Source organism: Mesocricetus auratus, unplaced genomic scaffold (genome assembly GCF_017639785.1).
Source record: "Mesocricetus auratus isolate SY011 unplaced genomic scaffold, BCM_Maur_2.0 Super-Scaffold_6730, whole genome shotgun sequence".
In the NCBI taxonomy this organism is placed as follows: Eukaryota; Metazoa; Chordata; class Mammalia; order Rodentia; family Cricetidae; genus Mesocricetus; species Mesocricetus auratus.
Genome location: NW_024429184.1, coordinates 98,750,307 through 98,771,273, shown reverse-complemented (window position 1 = coordinate 98,771,273; position 20,967 = coordinate 98,750,307). Strand labels below are relative to the sequence as shown.

At 41.8% G+C, this 20,967-nt stretch overlaps 1 protein-coding gene across 1 annotated transcript in view; it reads left to right on the top strand.

Moving 5' to 3' along the window:
* Positions 1-20,967, top strand: part of Megf10 (multiple EGF like domains 10) — a 149,424-nt gene that overhangs the window by 92,397 nt on the left and 36,060 nt on the right. Inside the window, exons 6-11 of the mRNA XM_040741797.1 lie at positions 180-426; positions 2,213-2,333; positions 6,847-6,983; positions 11,508-11,720; positions 19,244-19,418; positions 20,802-20,922. Coding sequence (XP_040597731.1) covers positions 180-426; positions 2,213-2,333; positions 6,847-6,983; positions 11,508-11,720; positions 19,244-19,418; positions 20,802-20,922 — 1,014 coding nt within the window. The remainder of the gene's footprint in view (positions 1-179; positions 427-2,212; positions 2,334-6,846; positions 6,984-11,507; positions 11,721-19,243; positions 19,419-20,801; positions 20,923-20,967) is intronic.

The window sequence follows — 20,967 nt, the reverse complement described above, 5'->3', positions numbered from 1 at the left end:
GGGACATCCTTTACTACATAACTGGTTTTGAGACCACCCTGGGATACAAGGAACCTCATCTAAGAAAATAAATAAGGTGATATCATGCCAAAGGCTTATGTTTCTCACAAAGGAGAACAGAGTAAGGAACTGCAAGACTCACCCTCACACTCCGACGCCTCCTCTTTTTCTCATCCTAGCTTGTGACGGTGATCACTGGGGGCCCCACTGCAGCAGCCGGTGTCAGTGCAAAAACAGAGCTTTGTGCAACCCCATCACTGGCGCTTGCCACTGTGCTGCAGGATACCGGGGGTGGCGCTGCGAGGAACGCTGTGAACAGGGCACCTACGGTAATGACTGTCACCAAAGATGTCAGTGCCAGAACGGAGCGACCTGCGACCACATCACTGGGGAATGCCGTTGTTCACCGGGATACACCGGAGCCTTGTAAGTTGATGAGCTGTGAATGTACACCACATATACGGTGTGCCCGGTTTCCATCGCTCCCTCAAAGCTACTGTTGGGTCCAGGGTCCAGGCACCAGTGTGATGGCCACTAGGGCCTGCTGCTGCTTGACTTTCGATTGCTGGAGCTCAGCCAAGATGTAAGGATTAGCCTCCAGGCTCACAGGATGGTGTGTGAATGAGTACATTTTGGGATTATCATGGCAGGTGTGGGTTTCTATTGCAAATCTCCCATGATTCCATTCACCGTCTAGGAATAGTTGCTATCCAGGTGGCTCTGCTCTTGTGGCAATTAATTGGATCTATCCAGGTGGATATAGAGCTGGTGAAAGAGATTGAAATGTTTGCACACAATGAAAAACAATAATATGAAAGGTCATGTGAGTCATGTAGTACTCGTGGTTACATGTATTTCTTTATGAAATAAAAGTACACACATCACATCTATTATATTGCATTGCACACAAAGAGTTTAATTTTTGATGGAGGACATTGAAATAGATTCTCAATCTCCATGACTTTGTTTTGGGAATGGCATTCTTTGGTTTGCTTCTGTTAACAGAATAAAAAGCAGAATTTGGAGAAAGAAAGGAAGAGAGGGAGGGAGTGAGAGAGGAAGGAGAGAGTGTGAGAGATCTTGTTCTTTTACTTGGAAAATTACACTCATAAATCACAGAACTAATAGTTGGGGGAAATGTAGCTGATTAGGTGAATATGTCCTGCTGACAGTGCTAATGTCTGTAGAGTTAAAGAAAAAAAAACACGCTAGCCTAGAAAGCCCTGGTTTTCAGAATAGATGTTTGTTTCCAACTGTTTAATTGTTAATATCACTTCTATGGGTTTTCATCAAGGCCAGCATTAAATTGGGCTGTGGGAAACTAGGAGGCATTTTCTCAGAGCAGAAATGAGGTGGTTCAGTGGAGATGTCAGAGGACAGTAGGGTTAAGGAGAAAGAACACCTGCACACAGATACATACACAGAGAGATCTCTCTCTCTCTCTCTCTCTCTCTCTCTCTCTCACACACACACACACACACACACACAGAGAGAGAGAGAGAGAGAGAGCACACAGATACACACATAGAGAGACCTCACACACACAGAGAGAGAAAGAGATCACACACACACAGAGCACACAGATACACACACAGAGATCTCTCTCTCACACACACAGAGACAGAGAGACAGAGAGAGAGCACACAGATACACACACAGAGATCTCTCTCTCACACACACACACAGATCTCTCTCTCTCTCTCTCACACACACACACACAGACAGAAAGACAGAGAGAGAACACACAGATACACACATAGAGAGATCTCATACACACACAGAGAGAAAGAGAGAGAGATCACACACACAGAGCACACAGATACACATACAGAGAGATCTCACAGAGAGAGAGAGAGATCACACACACACAGAGCACACAGATACACATACAGAGATCTCTCTCTCTCTCTCTCACACACACACACACACACACACACACGAGAGACAGAGAGAGCACAGATACACACCTATACACACATGAGAGAGAAACAGAGGCAGGTCTCAAACCAAAAGAAGGACTGACAGAAGGACCTAGTGACCCATCAAGATACTTCCAGTCAATGTGATTAATGTCTGAAAGCCTATTAAATTAATAATTACTGAATGAGGAAAGATTGTATATTTTAGTGTTCTTGTGATGTTGTGTCTGTGAATCTGAGGATCATGCACTTGGATAAAAAACAATGTCTTATGTTTCACTTAAATCCCTCAGTTGTGAAGATCTCTGTCCCCCTGGCAAACATGGCCCACAGTGTGAGCAGAGATGTCCCTGCCAAAATGGAGGCGTGTGCCATCATGTCACTGGAGAGTGCTCTTGCCCTTCTGGCTGGATGGTAAGTTCCCCTTCCACCCCCCAATAATCACACATTCCAGGACACACAAGAGAATATCATAAGGAGACCTTAGCACAAAAGAAAGTAGCAATGGTGGTTATGATTCCTGCACTCAAATACACAGTCATTTAAAAACAAATCCTTCAGATCAGAGAAGCCAGAGGTAACTTTGTGCTGCGTTTGTCCTTAAAGTGCATTAAGAACTCTCATGGAAATAATAAATACTATGGGTTCCCTAAAGAGAAAAAGAAACAGATTATCTGATCTCACACATAACATCAGCAACTGATAAATACTGAAACTATTTAATAACTGTCTTCATAATTGCATTCATGACAGTGTGCTGTGAATATATGTTTCTCTTACTGGTTGATGAATAAAGTTGTTCTGGACAATGAACAGGCAGGATTTAGCCAGGCAGGGAATCAAAACAGGAATAGAGAAAGGTAGGAATCAGAGTCAAGAAGACACCAGTGCTGCCAGGAAGGTAGGATGTCTGGGCGTTCTCCAGTAAGGTAAGGTCATGTGGAGATCCATTGATAGTTATGGGTTTAATAACTAAGAGAGAGCTTGCCAGTAAAAAGCCTGAGCCATTGGCCAAACAGTTTATAATTGATATAAGCCTCTGTGTGTTTATTTGGGACTAAACAGATGTGGAACTGAGCTGGACAGAAAATTCCATCAACATGCCCATGCCATTGCTACTGTCTATGATAACATCCTTCTTAACAGGATAATGCCACATGGAAGCATTAGGTTGTTATAAAAATCTGAAGAAACCATGTTTGTCTTTTTGCGCCTGGGTTACCTCACTCAGGATGGTTTCTTCCAGTGCTATCCATTTACCTGCGAATTTCAAGATGCCATTGTTTTTTTCTGCTGAGTAATACTCCATTGTGTAAATGTACCACATTTTCTCTATCCACTCTTCAGTTGAGGGGCATCTAGGTTGCTTCCAGGTTCTGGCTATTATAAATAATGCTGCTATGAACATAGTGGAGCAGATGCCCTTGTTGTATGAATTTGCCTCATTTGGATATATGCCTAAGAGTGGAATTCCTGGGTCTAGTGGTAGATTAATTCCCATTTTCCTGAGGAATCTCCATACTGATTTCCAAAGAGGCTGTATGAGTCGGCACTCCCACCAGCAGTGGAGGAGTGTTCCCCTTTCACCACATCCTCTCCAGCATAAATTGTCTTCGGTGTTTTTGATTTTAGCCATTCTGACAGGAGTAAGATGGTATCTCAGAGTTGTTTTGATTTGCATTTCCCTGATGGCTAAGGATGTTGAGCACTTTCTTAAGTGTCTCTTGGCCATTTTAGCCTCCTCTATTGAGACTTCTCTATTTAGTTCTGTACCCCACCTTTTTTTTTTTAAAGAACAATCTCGGTTTATTAAACATGAGTTTTGTTTCACCACACACTCCAGAAAAAAAGGAAATGGGAGTGGGGGGGGCGACGGGGCTGGGAGTGGAGCGGTAAGGAGAACGAGTAAGCAAACAAAAGTGAGTAAGAAGAGCCTGTACCCCACCTTTTAATTGGATCCTTTGGTGTTTTGGAGACTTGTTTCTTGAGTTCTTTGTAAATTTTGGAGATTAGCCCTCTGTCAGATGGAAATAAATCAAGCAGACCAGAAATAGTAGAACTTTACTGAGAATGTGAGAATAAGCCAGACTTACAAAGCTTCTCACAACTTGACCATAGTACTTTTACTTTGTGTGTTAATTCTATTGGCTTCCTGCTGTGTAGTATACAGGGTTAAAGCTTTACTAATTGTCCATGTGAAGTCAGGAAACAGTATTCTTGTTGCCCTGAGTTTTTTTACACATGTCTGCTTGAAGAAAACAAAGTCTACGAGAGCAGTTTACACTACCCTTACCTTGTCTGTTCAGGAACACCCCTTGGACAGCTTCTTTATTGTCATCTGTGGTGACTCCTTTAGCGTCAGAGCCAACTAAGACCTTTCTGCTCTTATTCTGATTTGTTTCTCCAAAGCTTTGACTCACTTGACCACGCACCTCTCTGCCTTCATCTTTTTTGTCCTCTACTTCTTCAATGACCATGTCTCCCACTTGTCTTACTAAAGGACTCTTCCTATCCCTTTCTCCTACACCCACTACACATTCCCCAGGTTTCAGTCTTATCCCCCTCTCCTCTCACTATAAACACTCTCTGGGAACTTCATTCAGACATCCTTAGCAGTCATCTGCTTCTTTCCTTCCCTTCCCTGAGTCCTAATGTGATACAACTACTCTGTTACTTACTCTAACCTTGGTAGCCTGAAGTCATATCTGTCTGAACCTGTCCTAAGCTGTACTTTCTACAGCCAGATGTGGGGGTATAATTGATCTGGAATTACTATTTATTATATGCAAGGAGCATAGGCACGGGCCTTATGACATAAGGGAGAGTTTTTTTGTGGTTTTTTTTTAAATCAAGACCACTGTGACAAGTGTGCAACAAATTTATCAGACCCATGGTGAAGGTGAGAAGGTGAGAAACTGGCCAGACAAAGTCCGATTCTTAAAGCAAAGTATGGGAGCTAGGCAAGGAACGGAATGCAGCCTTTTGTTGAGGGCCTGGGGGAGGAAGGAAGCTGTGTAAGGATCACTGGGGTGGTTCCAGTAAGCCCAACAAAGCAAACGTTAGGAAACCAAACCGACCATATACCTCAACCCTTTGGATCTGAGTGCAAGCCAACATTTCTTAGAAGCCTGAGTAGAAGTGTGACATTGTCTTTGACTCCCTCTCGCCTCTCGGCTCCTGCATCAGCCTTCTGCTGACACTGGCCCTTGCTGACTTCATGGCAAGGGAAGAGTCTTACTGCAGTGGCAGTGTCCAGGGAACCCCAAGATCTCTGAGTGAAGAACTGCGGGCATCTCACTTTCAGGTCGCCCCATCCTGAGGTTGAAATGTTCCCTTGTCATCACCTGGAGGTCATGATGTGGGAAGGTGGTGGACACAGCCTGGGACTGTGAGTCCAGGAGGCAGACAGATGGATCCACTCTGTTTGTCCCCTGGAACCTGCCCTCAACCACTTCCTCTAGGTCACAACAGATGTTTCTTAATAGAAGCTCCAAGACACTTTTTCCTCTGTGGGTAACTGAACTCCCAACTTAAATTTCTCTTTTGCAACATCTTATTTGTATCGTTATTTTAGATGTTTCTAAAGGTGAACTGACATTCCTTTTACACACACACACACACACACACACACCTCAACCAATAGCAACACTGTCATCTTTCCACTGTTTGCATACACTAGGTTTTATCCATAGTCAACATTTCAACAGAGTCCCTGGAAATTATTAGGGACCATGAAGGGTCATTAGAATCAGACCCTGGGAAAATGAGCATTTGCAGCAGATCCCACCACCCACTGAATCTTGGTCAGCTTTTAGCTGGCCCTAGGTTATCATTCCTTCAGTAATGTTAATATTCCACTAAGAGCAGAAAGATGTCCTCGTACTGAGTGATTATTTTTGTATCTGCTCCCCTCATAACCCATGAACTGGCCAGGCAAAGGCAGCTTATCATTGAATTTCAGTGCTTAGCAAAATGCCTGGCATGTGGACTATTCTCAGTTAAGCACTAATCTGAATCGTCTCTCAAGGGTTTTTATGGTTCCAAGAGCCTGTGGGAGAATCTTTCCTGTTGGTGGATAGCTTGAAACCACCAGAGGAGACTTAATTAGCTCACCAACTGCCTTTGGGGGTAGCCAGTAGTTAGAGAAAATGTATTTCTTATGCTATCCAGAATAAACATTTAGAAAACCATCTGGTGTTCTAGTTAGGCTCCAATTTCAGAGTACTCATAGCCTGTCTCTTTGGAGAGAGAAGACAACAAAAAACATTAGGGAAATCCCATTATGTAGGGTATGCTGTTTGCACTAATTATAGTTCCAATAAATATTCTAATGATTATAACTCTGATAAATCAGAGACTGTAAGCACACAAAGTTTCAACGTATGCATTGTGATGTCCTTTTGTTATTTGTTTATTAAAATTTTTCGTGCCAACCTCAGTTTCCCCTCCCACCTCTGTTATATGTTAAGAAAAGAAGCTAAAGACTGTGCCCAGCACCCGGGGAAACATTTGGTATTCTGTCTGCATCAGTTCCTACTTATATAGCGAACACTCAGTGAGCATTCTTGACTTCCGGTGGATCAGGGAAGAATACTTAGGAGTATTCATAGATCCCTTAGGCTGCCATAACAATTTTATGTAAGTTTATCTTAGGGTTCAGTTTTTAATATGAAAGTTTCTTATGATCACTATTCTGCTGTCTTTGAATGTATCTTGAGATTTGGGCTTATCAAGTTAATAATTCAGTCTGAAATTCTTCATATTTTAATGATGAACATTTTGTGTTCTAAAATGGCCTTAATCTAACTTTCTCACAGCCCTGTCCCCCAAATCTCTCCCTCCCTTTCTGTTGTCCCTGTTTTCTTCCTCTGCCTTTCACGGTTCTGGCTGGTGGCCCATCTAATTTTCTGAGTCTCTTTGAATTCAGGGCACAGTGTGTGGTCAGCCCTGCCCTGAGGGTCGCTTTGGAAAGAACTGTTCCCAAGAATGCCAGTGCCACAACGGAGGAACGTGTGATGCTGCCACAGGCCAATGTCACTGCAGCCCAGGATACACAGGGGAACGGTAAGGACACACTTGTGTTTCTCTGACTATACGTAATGAATTAGAAGGACAGTTTGGAGAGTCTAGGGAACATGCTCAGTATTATACATCTATAACTACTATATAATATTCCAGAGGCATCTAGAAAGTTTAAAGGTGTTCAAAAAAACTCTATCCTCATTGAATGTACAGAAGCAGAATCATAGAAGAGCAACACCGAATTGGAGGAAATGCGAGAAAACATTAAAAAAAGGACAACAGAACATGAACTATTCAGAACCTGTGATGAATGTGCCATTCTGAAATGTTGAGTATTTAGGACGGCCACTTTACATTTTCAGTATCTTTGAGTTATGGCAGAATAATGAGGAAAAGGATGAGGTATTGACAGATTGGTTTTCAAATGGTACATGTACTTAGAAACTTATATGAAGTATAGTTTCCTTCTCATTACCCAGAATATCTTAAGAATTCTTTTTATTTATTTCCAACGTTCTGCTCTAATTTTATCACTTTTGATTAGATACTATGGGCTTATTCTGCTTTTTGGGAGACGGCTTCGAGTAATTTTCTGTCTACAATTTCTAGTTACTATATTAGCTCCTTCTGAGTCCTTCATTTTGTTAAGGTCTTTTGTTAGAAGTGTCCACTAAATTTAGTTAAAAGCCATTTTGTTGTTTACTTAGTGTTTTGATGTAGGAATTACAGATATCTCAATTATTCCCTCTACAATATAGAACTGGGCTAGTCCGCGTGACTTTGTGACCCATAGCCTAGTTCCAAGCTTTGCTTTGGATGGATGAGGTCATTAGATGATTGATTAAAAGGATCAGGGAAAGAGGAGAGGCATAAAGCCACGCAGGATTCTAAGTGATTATTTCTATAATGTTTTAAGCTCTAGAGACATTTCAGTGCAAAATTGCACTTATAGATTTTAGTTTAAAAGCAACACAAAAACATCACACCTACCAGGCCAGCAAGCTTGTGCTCAGCTGCGTTGGGACACAGCGATAAAAAATAATAGCTAATTTTCAAGTCAACTTTCGAAACTCGAAGGCAAGGGAATCAAAATGAAGTGGGGTGGGGACCGTTGCTCTTCTACCCATGCTTTTGTCATCAGTGGTGACCTGTGGTTACTGCTTTCTGTCACTGCCCTCTTTGTCTCTGTTTTAAGTTATTAACATACACAATCCACGGGATGACAGAAAGCACACTTATTCCTCTATGAGAGAACACAGTGAGTGGCTGTGAGGCAGTTTGTGGCAGGAGGTGGGGAGGAGGCCCAAGGGTGGGAATCGTAAGTGTCCCTTCGCTTGTCTTGAGACGTCAGTGTGCCCGAAGCGCTGTGATTAGGAGGAATGCTCCACAGTGGTTGCCACCGCAGGCAGCTGCCAGCAAATACACCCAGGATGTGGGGACGCCAGCCATCCCACCACAGGGAAACAACTGGTGTACCCCACAGGCTTGCAGGACTACAAAAAGGATGACAAATAAGAGGCTTTGAGGTTTGTGGGAAGACCCAAAGGGTACTGTGGTAAGAAGATGCAGTACAGAAAGTTGGCAAGAAATGAAGGGAAGACAGTTCTGGGATCCTCACAGAGCTCTGCTTGAAGATGCCTTAAGAGGTGATAACAGTGTGTTGCAGAATTACTTAGTGGCCCTTTGACGGTAGGGAATGGGCCCATGCCTACAAACAATGCTCAGGGAGTGCTCATGACTCAGTGATAGAGTCTGTTATGGTGAGCCCCAAGACACCCCTGCCAGGCCTATGTTCTGTATGACTCTGAAAGTGAAGAAAGACAAGGATAATGGCACAAGGTCGGGAGCTGCAGTTTGACACTGGAGGGGGCAGCACTGGTCTTCCCGGAAGGGGCATCATCCTGTCTCCATGACTGTGGAAAAATTGACTCCTTCTCAGTGCCTTTGACTTTTCCCCCAGGACAGCAGCTCTAGATGCTACAAGGCAGGCTGCTGACCCCTGATGAAGACTGGAAGTCTTTCAACCCAATCACAATTTGACTCAGCTATCCTGGTTACTCTGGGAGCTGACATGCTCCGGAAGACAAGGAGCCACTACCCCCACTTACTTCCTCTTCCTTAAATTTACAATCCGATGCAAAGTAGGGATCAGAGTGACATCAATGTAAGGATGGGCTCCATTAATTAGTATTTTATCAGCCTATGTATACTCAATGATTGTCCTTTCTCCTAATTCCAGAACGCTATTAGAAATTTCATTCTTTTTTATTTTTAAGACAAATCTACAATTTTTATATTTCTTCTCTGGCCAATGTTTATTAGTCTGTTATTTCTCTGCCATCTTCCTTAAGAACATGTATTACTGATTTCTGGGATAGCCTTTCTTATTTCTTGTGGGTTCATCATAAAAGCAACTGTAAGGGTATGAAAGGGAAATAGCCTCAATCTAGAAACCAACTGGAAAGACACCACCCCCATGATGTTTATTTAAGATAGAAAATGTTCTGTATTCATGTATTGAATTATTACATTCTACCTTATGCATCTGTACACAATTAAAACAATGATTAAAAAAACATGGGAAAAGTGTCTACTAGAAAGCTGCCCCATTGTTTGGGTTTGGAGGTGGCAATGCACAGACAGCTATTGCTGGCAGAAGAACCAGCTCCCAAAGTGATGGCCTGGACAGCAAATCCAAGTGTATTTGTTCTGAATTGACACTAGAAACTACTATATATTTAATTAGAGGCTAGTGATGGCCTGGACAGCAAATCCAAGTGTATTTGTTCTGAATTGACACTAGAAACTACTAGATATTTAATTAGAGGCTAGAAAGGTGCAAACAGGCCGGAATCAGCCATTATACATTTTGGCTTCCAAGAGAAAGAACATACTGTGCCAAGACACAATGAACCCTCACATGCTAGTTCCGTGTGATGGGGCGACATAACTTTCCCAGACATCTGACTTCCAGCAGCCTTTACATAGTTCTTAAATAAGTCACATTAAAATTGTACAAATAACTCAAGGTCCAATCTTTTCCTAATTAATATTTATGTGTTTGCTGTATGTGTTGGTGGTGGGGTGGTGCATGGAACCTGTGTCGGGGTCATTGAGAAACTCTCAGAACATGCTCTCAGTCATGTGGCTTCCGGGATCCAACTGACGCCATTAGCTGTCTTTACCCCTGAGTCATCCCACCAACCCAAAATGTAGCATTTTATTTTGTTTATCAATTCATAGATGAGGGTGAGGAAGTGTTTCTTTTAATCTATTTTGTTCATTGGCATTGAGTTGCAAGGACATCCTGTCAGACATATTGAGAAGCTCTCTTTCCAGCCTTTAGCAAAAGCTTAGATTAGGTCCAATCACTTTGTACCTTACAAAGTCTTTCTTTAAAGTACACACTTTCAAGGAACAAATCAGATGACTTGGTTTGTTAAAGCATCTTGAAGGTTAAAAATATTGAGGACCTTTATAAAATACTCTGTTCTAAAAATAGCTGCAGGCATTCATAGGTAGCTCTAAAGTCTACATTTGAATTTATTTGAAGTTGTATTCACTGAATTGCTCCAGAAGTTCTTTTGCGGTTAAGCAGTTAGTGATGGCATGCTGTCAAGTGCACTTGGAGATGTCTAGAAGCAGGGAAACCTTCTACTAGTAGGCCATTTCTCTTTTCTCCATCGTATTTAGTGCATACTAGAGCCAGAGCCAACCAGCAAAATGTCAGAAGACTCCCAAGGTTTTCCCTCTCTACTTAGACTCCCAGTATTGACGCTCACCACACCCTGTCATTATAATTATGCCGAGCCTGTTGGAAAGGCTGCTTCTCTTGGATCTGTTTCTCTGTCATTGCTCTTAAGCATGCCTTGCTGCTTGCATTGTTCAGATCTGGAAAATGCAATACTGACCTACATTTTTTTATCGGAGTCTGGCGTGACTGGAAAGCCACGCGGGAAGTGGCTGCTGAAACAGTATCCCCTACCGTGATGAGCACTGCTCTAGGTGTGACTTCATCCCTGTCCTCTTGGCTGGATGCTCTCTGTCACCTCACCTCACCAAAAAGAGATTTGGTAGCCCCAATAACCACTCATGCTTTCCACAGACCTGCGATGCCTCCTCCATTACCCAGCATCAGGATCAGCTCCCCACCTCAACCAACTTACCAAAGTATCCCCCCCCCCACGCCATTTCTTTTAATTGAAAAAGACGCTAAGGTTAAATTTTTGGGTTTCTTTTTCCTCTGCCATTTGACCATCCTTCCCAACAGAGGGCAATATCTCACTTGCCAAAAAAAAAGGTTGTTAGAAAAACTCAAAGCCTACTTATAAACTACAGACTGAGGCAGAGGACACTAGATATCGGAAGCTCCTAATGCCTGAGTCTTTGTATTTAGTTCTCCCTTTTACATGCTTATGGCTGTTAATGCTATTATCCAGAGTGATCCATCTCATTATTTTTCTGCCTACAAAGGGACAAACATGAAATACTATGGGTTCAAAAAGCATTCTAACTTGTACATAGTTGGGGCTTTTTGAACCGACTGTTGGCCTCTTGTTTGAATAGGTGTCAGGATGAATGTCCTGTTGGGACCTATGGAGTTCGCTGTGCGGAGACCTGCAGGTGTGTTAACGGAGGGAAGTGTTACCATGTGAGTGGGGCATGCCTATGCGAAGCGGGCTTTGCAGGCGAATTTTGTGAGGCGCGTCTGTGTCCTGAGGGGCTATACGGCATCAAATGTGACAAGCAGTGCCCCTGCCACCTGGACAACACTCATAGGTGAGTACCAGCTATCTTGAAAAAAAAACATTTTCTATTAAAGTTCTAACTTTAGTGTCCAGGGGTTGGCAAGAATGGCTTCTTATTGACAGAAAACATCAAGTTGAAGGACATTTATTTTTCACTTAGTGACTGAAAAGCCCCTGTTCAACAGGCTAAGGTTATTGGTTGCTGGTGGGTATTAATTTATTTTCTCTATTGATGGGGACTAGTAAAAATGACTTTGCTGAAATGTACAGAAGGATTGTGTGACACTCCCTTAGAAGCAAAGATTCTACGGAGAGATAGGGGTTAAGCCAAGCTCAGGATGTGAAAGCCTCTTGATCACTGCAGCATCTCTTACTTGACAACACATCTGCGGGAGAAAAGGAAGGCTACAGAGAGGAAGTGGGCGGGGTTTGTGAAAGTGCTTCACATGTGGGATAGCTTTCAGAACTGATTGCACTGACCAAAAAAAAAAAAAACAAAAAAACAAAAAAAAACAAAACCAAAACCAACCAACCAAAAAAAAAAAAAAAAAAAAAACCTCACAGGGGTCTTTCAGGTCAAAAATCTCTCCAAAAATTTAGAAACAGGAAGCCACACTCCTGCTTACCTTACTGTGCCTTGTCTGTCCCTGAAAAGTATTTTCCCACCTACTCTTTTCTTTTCCCCTTCTCCACAGACCAGATACATATAACTGAGAATTCCCAGATGTGCGCAGATGTCTGGAAAAGATAAATTGGACAAAAATGTAGTGCAGTGTACGACAGTTCAGACGCTAGGAGAAAGAATTTTATTTGCATTCAGTGCACATGGCCCTTCATTCATACTTAGACACATCAAATCCCAAACACATAAGCTCTAGAGGGAAACAATGGTGTGCACTTGGCTTATTCTTTAAGTCATTGTTATGAATAGAAGAAAAATGAACTTCGTATTGTAGTGTGTGTGTGTGTGTGTGTGTGTGTGCATGTGTGTGTAAGAAGTGTACTCTCCAAGTGATTCAAGCAACTTTTCTATGGTCAACTTTGTGCTTCCTTCATTGGAACATACTGTTATCTCTCTCTTACATGAAATATTGGATAAGTATGCAGTTAATAAATGTTCTGCAAAGGCTTATTTCATCTTTATGACATGTAAGGGGCTGGCACGGCTAAACGCAAATCATGAGTTTTGCTTCCTCTACAGTAAGGCAAGCATCACCAGTGGGTTTCTTTCTTGTGTGTGGATGCAACTGAAACCCAGTAAAGCAGAAAACCACATAAGGGTAGACCTCTGTTCTGAGAGGAACTGGTGAAGCATGGAGACTTGGTTTTGGTGGAACTGGGTTTCTAGATGTAGGTGGAGGGTGGTTTTCTTTTTCCTTGATCATAGGACTGTGGTGCTCTTGACATAGGCCCTCTTGGGCTAAATGTATATACTCCAATAAAGAAGTAGATGAGATTGTTTGACAATTACACAGATCAAAACAATACTGAAGTGATGTCTATCAACTATTCCCAAGATTTAGAAACAATTTAAATGCTCTTAATCATGAAAACTATTTTAAAAGATTAGCTTTTTACAAATTCCTATTTGAAGATGGTTAAATGTGGATTACATGAGTCTATCACACTGGCTACACAGCTGGAGTCATTTATTAATTCTTATATCTTGAACATCCCTGTAAAATGCAGGGCGTGCATTAGAGATAAAAAGAGTTTAGAATCATTGCTTTTAATTGAAAGCCTAATTTGTTCTCTTATCACCTCATAAAGCAAGTAGAGATTTGCTACTACATATAATTCATGCAATAATTTTATCCAAGCCTTTCTCTGTAATTAGTAATATATGTAATGCAGTGTAAATTACTAGTTTACATAGTATTTAGGTTCTGTGCAAGTGAATATTGACATATGAGAGCCACACATTTGAGAAGGGGTTAGTATAGGCTAGCATTAGTTGCATCACAACAAATAAACACATGATGTCAAATTGAATAGCCTTAGTAGCTGATGACATTTTACTGTGTGAGTTAGCTCAGCCTTAGCCTGGGGGTCCCTTTTGCTATTATCTGTAGGTACTCCTGGAAGATCCATTGGAAGCTGACTGGTCCTGGAAACCCTCACTCCGTGTCTGGCATTTGACTGGATGATAAGAGTGACTAGGCACATGGAGTCTCTGGAAGGGTAGCCTTGGCTCATTTTAGCCAACTGGCTTCTAAAGTCAACAGCAAGCAGGGCAGGCTCTAACATCTAAATAAATATAATCATTTGGTTATGTCGTGTTGCCCAATATTCATTTATAAGATGAAGAACACTCACAAGCAGACCCAGAATCAGTAGGCTCTACTTTATTTTATTTTATTTTGAGACAAGGACTCATTGTATATCCCTGGTTGACTTGGAACTTGCTACGTAGACTAGACTGCCCTTGAACTTGGCCTCCACTTCTTTAGGAGAGGCATCACCCCAAAACTGTAGCCATTTTATTTTGTAATCCATTATTTAGTTGAGATTAATTTAAATATATTTACAAGTAATATCAATACTTTAAATATTAATGAACCCAAAGACATTTTTACTGACCTAGACTTTCAGGTGGAAATTATTTAGAGCAAGAATATAAAATGAGTTTACTTAGATGGCACACAGCATATGTGCCTTATTTTGCAAACACCACCTGTTATAATTTGCTTTCTGTTGTGATAAACGCCATGACTAAAATCAAATTGGGGTGGAAGAGGTTTGTCTCAGTTTCCACTTCCAGGTAAAAGTCTGTCACTGAGGAATGTCAAGTTAGAAATCCAAGCAGGAACCTAGAGCAGAAATGATGAGGAAAGGGGGCTTACTGGCTCTGTCTCTTCATGCTTACCTAACTCTGTTATATAGTCCATACTATATAACTCTATTTGCCTAAGAGTGGTGCCACCCACAGTGGGCTGGTCCCTCTTATATCAGTCATCAATCAGGCCAAATCTGATGGAGTCAATGCTTCCAAGTGACTCTCCCTCTTTCCAGGTGACTCTAAGTTGTATCAACTCACAATCAAAACTAACCAGGAGACCACCCAATTGTCATTGCATTTGAGTGCAGACCTCATATAAGGAAATGAATAAAAGGAAGCTCAACGACTCATTATGTTTTAGTAAATATGTCTTTGGGGGGGTCAAACCAAGACCTGAAAGCATGCTAGGCAAGTACTTTATTTCTAGTACAGTCCTGGCTCTTTTCATATTTTTTTATCTGGAGTCAGAGTCTCACCAAGTGCCCAGGCTGACTTTGAATTTACAGTATGGCCCAAGCAGTGCTTGAACCTGCAATCCTCCTGCCTCAGCCTCCTAGTAGCCAGGATCTCAGGCCCATGCCACTATTATGTACAACTGGATTCCTGTTACAAGTTAGCTATTAAACTGAAGAACCTATTTTTTTAACATAGCAGCAATTATATGTATGTGTAAAATGACAAATATTTCCATATGTGCCTAATTGTATTTTCATGTGTAAAAGCAGTTTGTTCTTTAGATAGAAAACAGATATGAAGTATATTGCCTTCCCTTCCAATCTTCCACGTGTAGGTCTTATTGCCCATTAACTGCCCTAGTCAGAGCCGCTTGAGTACCTCCATCTGAGGTCCTACACTGAATTACAAATTGGAGAACGCTAATCCTGGTGTCAGTCATTATGAAATCAGTATGTTGTGCTGCCACTCACGGGGGTCCTTGAATATCATTTTCTCTGTCTGCCCTCAGTTTACATTCATATAGTAATATCTATTTTGCTCAGCATTAACAGCTATGCTATGAATAATATTTCCGACTTTTTACTGTAAGCTCTATTCTACCAAAGATTTCCTTTCCTTTATAGCAGGTTAAGATAAAGTAAAACATTTTGTTTCCTTTTGCTTTTCTCAAATATAAGGTTTTACTCATATAAATTTGTCTTGTTTTCACAGTCTTGCTGACTTTGTATCACAGTGTTAAATCCTAAATTTTAGCAATTCCTTTTCGCATTGACTCTCTCCTGAAGGCTGCTAGCAAACTTCCTTTTCTTTCCATTTCAAAACTGATATTACATGTTTCTCTGGGGTTGGAGGCAATTCCCTTTAATTTAAGGCTAACATCTTTGAAACAAAGCTTCAGGGAAGCTCTGCCTTTGGCCTCAGGTACCTGTATCATGCCTGACATGTGAGAGAGAAGCAGGGATTAGATGAAAACCAGATCTGAAATTGGCCACGTCCTTATCATCATTCACTCTGCAGTCTTTGCTGTGAGCCTACTGTGTGCTGGGAACGGGCAGCAAAAGTGACTTAACTCCTGGCCTCATAGATCTGTGGTGTGGCAGGGAAGAAAGATGTCGAGGTAAAGTAGTTAGCGCTGCCGACTGAGCGGTGAGTGGAGGAAGGGTAGGATGCAGGGGAAGGGAACTAGAGAGACCTAGTTAAGTCTTGGTGGTTGGAGAAGGCTTCTCGGAAGAGGAGCTGCTTCAGCTGAAACTGAGGCCCAGATGGAGAGAGGGGCAGGTAAAGAGTAGGGGAAGTGCCTTCTAAGACATTGGAGTAGCTCACCCATGGAAGCTCTTCGAGAATTCTGGATGCTTTTGCAAGCTGAGAGAAAAGCACTGTGGCTGAGCGTCGTGACAAAGTGAGACCCGCAATGGCAGGCCTTTCATGGTGGGGTTGGAGCAGGCACAGAGATGGCAGAGGCCAGTGCCGAGGCTGCCTGACTACTTTAGGGTGACCATATCTGGCTTCACAAGGACAAGATAGTTAAGCCTATTGTCCTAGGATGAGTTTTATTCTCTCCTTTTCCACTCTTAAGAGCTTCTGGTTTAGGAAGGAAATAGGATAATCATGCCAGCATATTAAACAGTGTGGGTTTTATCCCGGTGTTGTTTAGTGGGGAATCTTGGACAAGCTTTTAAGGAGGAGCTATGGTGTGATTGGTGCTTTAGGTGACAACGAAGGTGTAGATACAGAGAGGAAGGAAGGGGGGAAGACTTTTTAGTTCAGTTGGCAAGTCATAGAATAACACAGAGGAGATATGGAGAGGGTCAAAATATAGTTTTGAGTTGGAATGAAGTCCTAGCAGCAGTTAAAGACGGGAGATGAGGCTAAAGGGGAGATAGAGAACAATTCTCTGCGCTCATCAGAGAAGTTTCTTCTTGCAGCAAATGGGAAGTAACACAGAGTGTTACATACACACCACTGGACAGTGTGCATAGAGAGAGATTTTGGAGCATTTAGTCCTAAATTGGATGTTTTATCAAATTCCTACCCTCAAGATTCAAGAAGCTGTTTAGAACAGGAGAAGGAAAGACTGTAAGAGCCAGAGGTAATGGGGTGACTTCCAGGAAACTATGTCTTCCAGACACAACAGGACTGGTGCGCATATGAACTCACAGAGACTGTGGCAGCACACAAAAGATCTGTATGGGTTCAAACCAGACAGGGTCCCAGCACTTAGAGGGAAGTGTGGACATGGAGTGCCAACCTTAACCAAGAAAATATCTACAACTGATATCTACTAGCAAAGGAAAAATAAAATCAGTTTTCTCCAATGGGGTTTCGCTGGGTCTTCTAACCACATTCTGGGGCAGGCCCCATGCCCAAGGGTAATTGACTAACAAAAAAATGAACTCAATTGTATTTTTGTAAACATTTTGTCACATTTTGCTTTGTTTGGGCATTTTTGTTTTTGTCATAATGGTCTTTTGCCTGTTTATTTTTATTTCTGTTCTTGTGTGTTTCTTTTAAAGAGAGGAAAAAACCCCACAGGGTTGGATGGGTAGGGAGGTGAGGAGGCTCTGAGAGGAATTGGAAGAGGGGAAAACATGATCAAAATGTATTGCATGAAAAATTAATAAAATTTCAAAATATAGATAAATAATAAAAATAATTTTGTAGAAGAAGAAAAGAGAGCAAGTCTTAGCTGTGTCCAGTAGTTTATACCTGTAATCCTAGCAAAGGCAGAAAATCTTGATTATGAAATCAGCTTGGTCTATGTGGCAAGGTTCCTGTATCAATGAGCACAGACAAACACAGCAATCCCCAGGCAGATGGATGGTGGGTACCACATACAGAAATATAGCTCACTAGGGTAGATACTGGCTGTAAAAGAAGGAAGAACAGGTCTCAGCCTTTGACATAAGCTTAGATGCCACAAATATGTCAATTATTTGCCCAAAGATGGTACCAGGGGAATATATCTATTCATATGTATGTAGATCTAACTGTGTCTAAGACTCAAACCCTTGTCCTCTGCATCCAAACCTTCTCTACCCAGGAAATCTCAACTGCATACGTGCATTTAGGTTTATCTTCATGTGCTCAGGATGGTTGTGATGAATACCTAGTTTTTTTCCTGTGGATGGTTAATTGTAGTAGGAGTCTGAAATCACATTAAAAAGAAAACAAAAAGCGTCAGAAAATGGAGATCAAACCATCCAGTCTCCTGGCTTTTTCTGAAGGAGACAGGAAAGGAAGAAAGAGAGAAAAGGACATACAGCATACGTGTATGGGATGTGGAGTGAGAGATGGCTCGGGAGTTGAGAGTACTTGTTCTTGCAGTGGCTCACAACCACTGCAACTCCAGTTCTAGGGTATCCAAAGCGTTCTGCTGACCTCTGCGGGCACAAGGCATGCATATGGTGCTCATATGTGCACTCTCTTCTACTTAAAAAAAATAAGGTTAGGGGGTGTGACTGAGACCTCATTAAGTAGGGGATTTCAAATAGGAGGCTTTGTGCCTTCCCTAAGGTCTCTCAGGTAGATAGAGAACTAGAATTATATTCTGGCTTCATCCCTAAGAGTCCCCTCTCCCCACAGAGTACAAATTCTACAACTAGCTTCTTTAAAAAGACCATTTAGCAAGTGTCTAGATGGAAATTAGATTTTGTTGTTATTCCTATTTAAGGAGGAGAGGGTTTGGCTTCACGGGAGTGGGGGTGGGGTGGGCATCTCTACACAGTTTTTCTATTGTCAGCAGGGTTTGACTGTTAAGGTTTTCCTGTGTCAAGAAGCACACATGTTTTAAGCCAGCATGTCACAGAGTGCCTTATTGTGTCCACTCACTTGCATGAACATCAGCACAGCTGATATGACCATTTGCTGTGGGGCAACAGCTGGCTGCCTGCCCTGTCAATGTGGCTACTGTTCCAGGTGACAGCTGCTGCTATACCACCAGGTAGATAGGTTGGGAGGAGAGACTTGTTGGCAAGGTTGCTGCTTTTGGAATTCCTTGGATATCACACAGTGGACTTGGCGTTGCATGGAGTTCATCAGTGTGCCTGCCTTCTTATTGAGTTATGGTTTGAGTTTAAGACAAAAAAAATTAGACAAAAGAGTATGGTTGTTGTAGTCATTTGAGTAGGGTATGGTTATTGTAGTCACTTGACTAGGGCATGTCAGCCAATTAACTAAACACACCATCATAGGAATTAGGTTTAAATCATGTCATGGAAGTCCCTGCACGTTTAGTGGTTATTGGTAAAGCAATGTTTGCACATAGCTGAAGTGTCATGTTTGTCCCAGAATGACTTGTTCCTTTCATCTGTGTCTCTCAGCTGTCATCCCATGTCTGGAGAGTGTGGCTGCAAGCCAGGCTGGTCCGGACTCTACTGTAATGAAACATGCTCTCCTGGATTCTATGGGGAAGCTTGCCAACAGATCTGCAGCTGCCAAAATGGGGCTGACTGTGACAGTGTGACGGGAAGGTGTGCCTGCGCGCCTGGATTCAAAGTGAGTAACTTGGGCTCTGGTGGCAGGCGAGGGATACACAGTGTGGAACAGATCAACAGCACAATTTATGTGAGCTACCATGAAGTATGGCAAACGTGATTAAACCATTCATAACATTCATGAGAGAACAGCTATCTGAGAAAATAGCTCTAACATTCCATTTATAACAGAGAATACTAATGAAACCATCAAATGCCATTAATGTTAATATTAGAACTCACCAGGAAGTCTGACCCATTATAATTATTCCTTATGTAATTGTTTTATTGTTATATATAGTCAACAAAGAAATAGTTTTTCCATGTGGCTATTATTAGTTATTATTTTATTTTTTTCCTCTGTATAATAATCCAGGCTGTCCTGGAACTTGCTTTGTAAACTATGCTGGCCTAGAACTCTTAGGGATCTGCCTGACTCTGCCTCCCAAGTGCTGGGATTAAAGGCAAGTACCACCACTACCCAGGCTAGCTACTATTTTCAACAGTTTCTATTTTAATTCCACAAAATTTAAAGACACAGCATGCATCAGTTAACATTTATGATATATTTGCACTCTACAGTCAGTTGCACAAAGTTTTGAAGTCCCTTTGAGAGTGTAGATTCTGCAAATGTATCTGTACGAGAAAGCAGAATTGTGTGGGAGGTCCCTAGGACCTTCTTAGCTATTGAAAAGGGGCAGTAGTGACTGTGCATTGAATTCTGCTGAATGTTGACAGTCACCCCAGGGCACATAATGTAGAAAGAGTGGGTGATGAAGTCTTAGGGCCCAGAGGACCTTTCCAGAGTTTTCCGATCAGAGTCACAATTCTTTGGCTGACGTCTGAATTAACCTCCTCTTAAGAGTCTTTTGTGTTTCTGAAAAGATAAGTCCCTCAGTAACCTTTGGTAACTCAGTTCTGTGTTCAATGCCTACTGCTGGAAAATTGAATCATACCACTGGCTGAGTATTGCTTTGATTCATCCATTAATAACATACATAATATACAGGGAGGTCCATGAAACACTTAGAAATGATGTACGGTTTGTGCTTATATTTTTGTTGATAATAATTTTAAAGTTGTTATAATTTATTTTTATATGCCTACTTGCATAACCAAGGGAGAAAGGTTTGTTTTGTTGTTCTGTTATGAAGACAAATCTAAAGAAGTCAGCAGGAGTTTGGCGTGTCCTATTTAATAATTTTATCACAATCATGGATTAGCCAGTGTTGCACTTGAGTATGCACAATTTATATAAGGAATAGTATCATAGCAAGTTTCAAAAGTCTAGAGTGTTAAAATTAGAGAGAAAACACAATTAGCCTTGCCGTGGTATATTTTTGTTTGTGCTGGCATGGTGTCAGTCAGAAAAAATAGCTGCATTTTGCTGTTTGTGCTCATCTAGGGAATTGACTGCTCTACTCCATGTCCTCTGGGAAGCTATGGGATAAACTGTTCCTCTCACTGTGGCTGTAAAAATGATGCAGTCTGTTCTCCTGTGGATGGGTCTTGCATCTGTAAGGCAGGTAAGAGTATGTGTGTCTGAATCCTTTATTAGCCCCTCGTCCTGT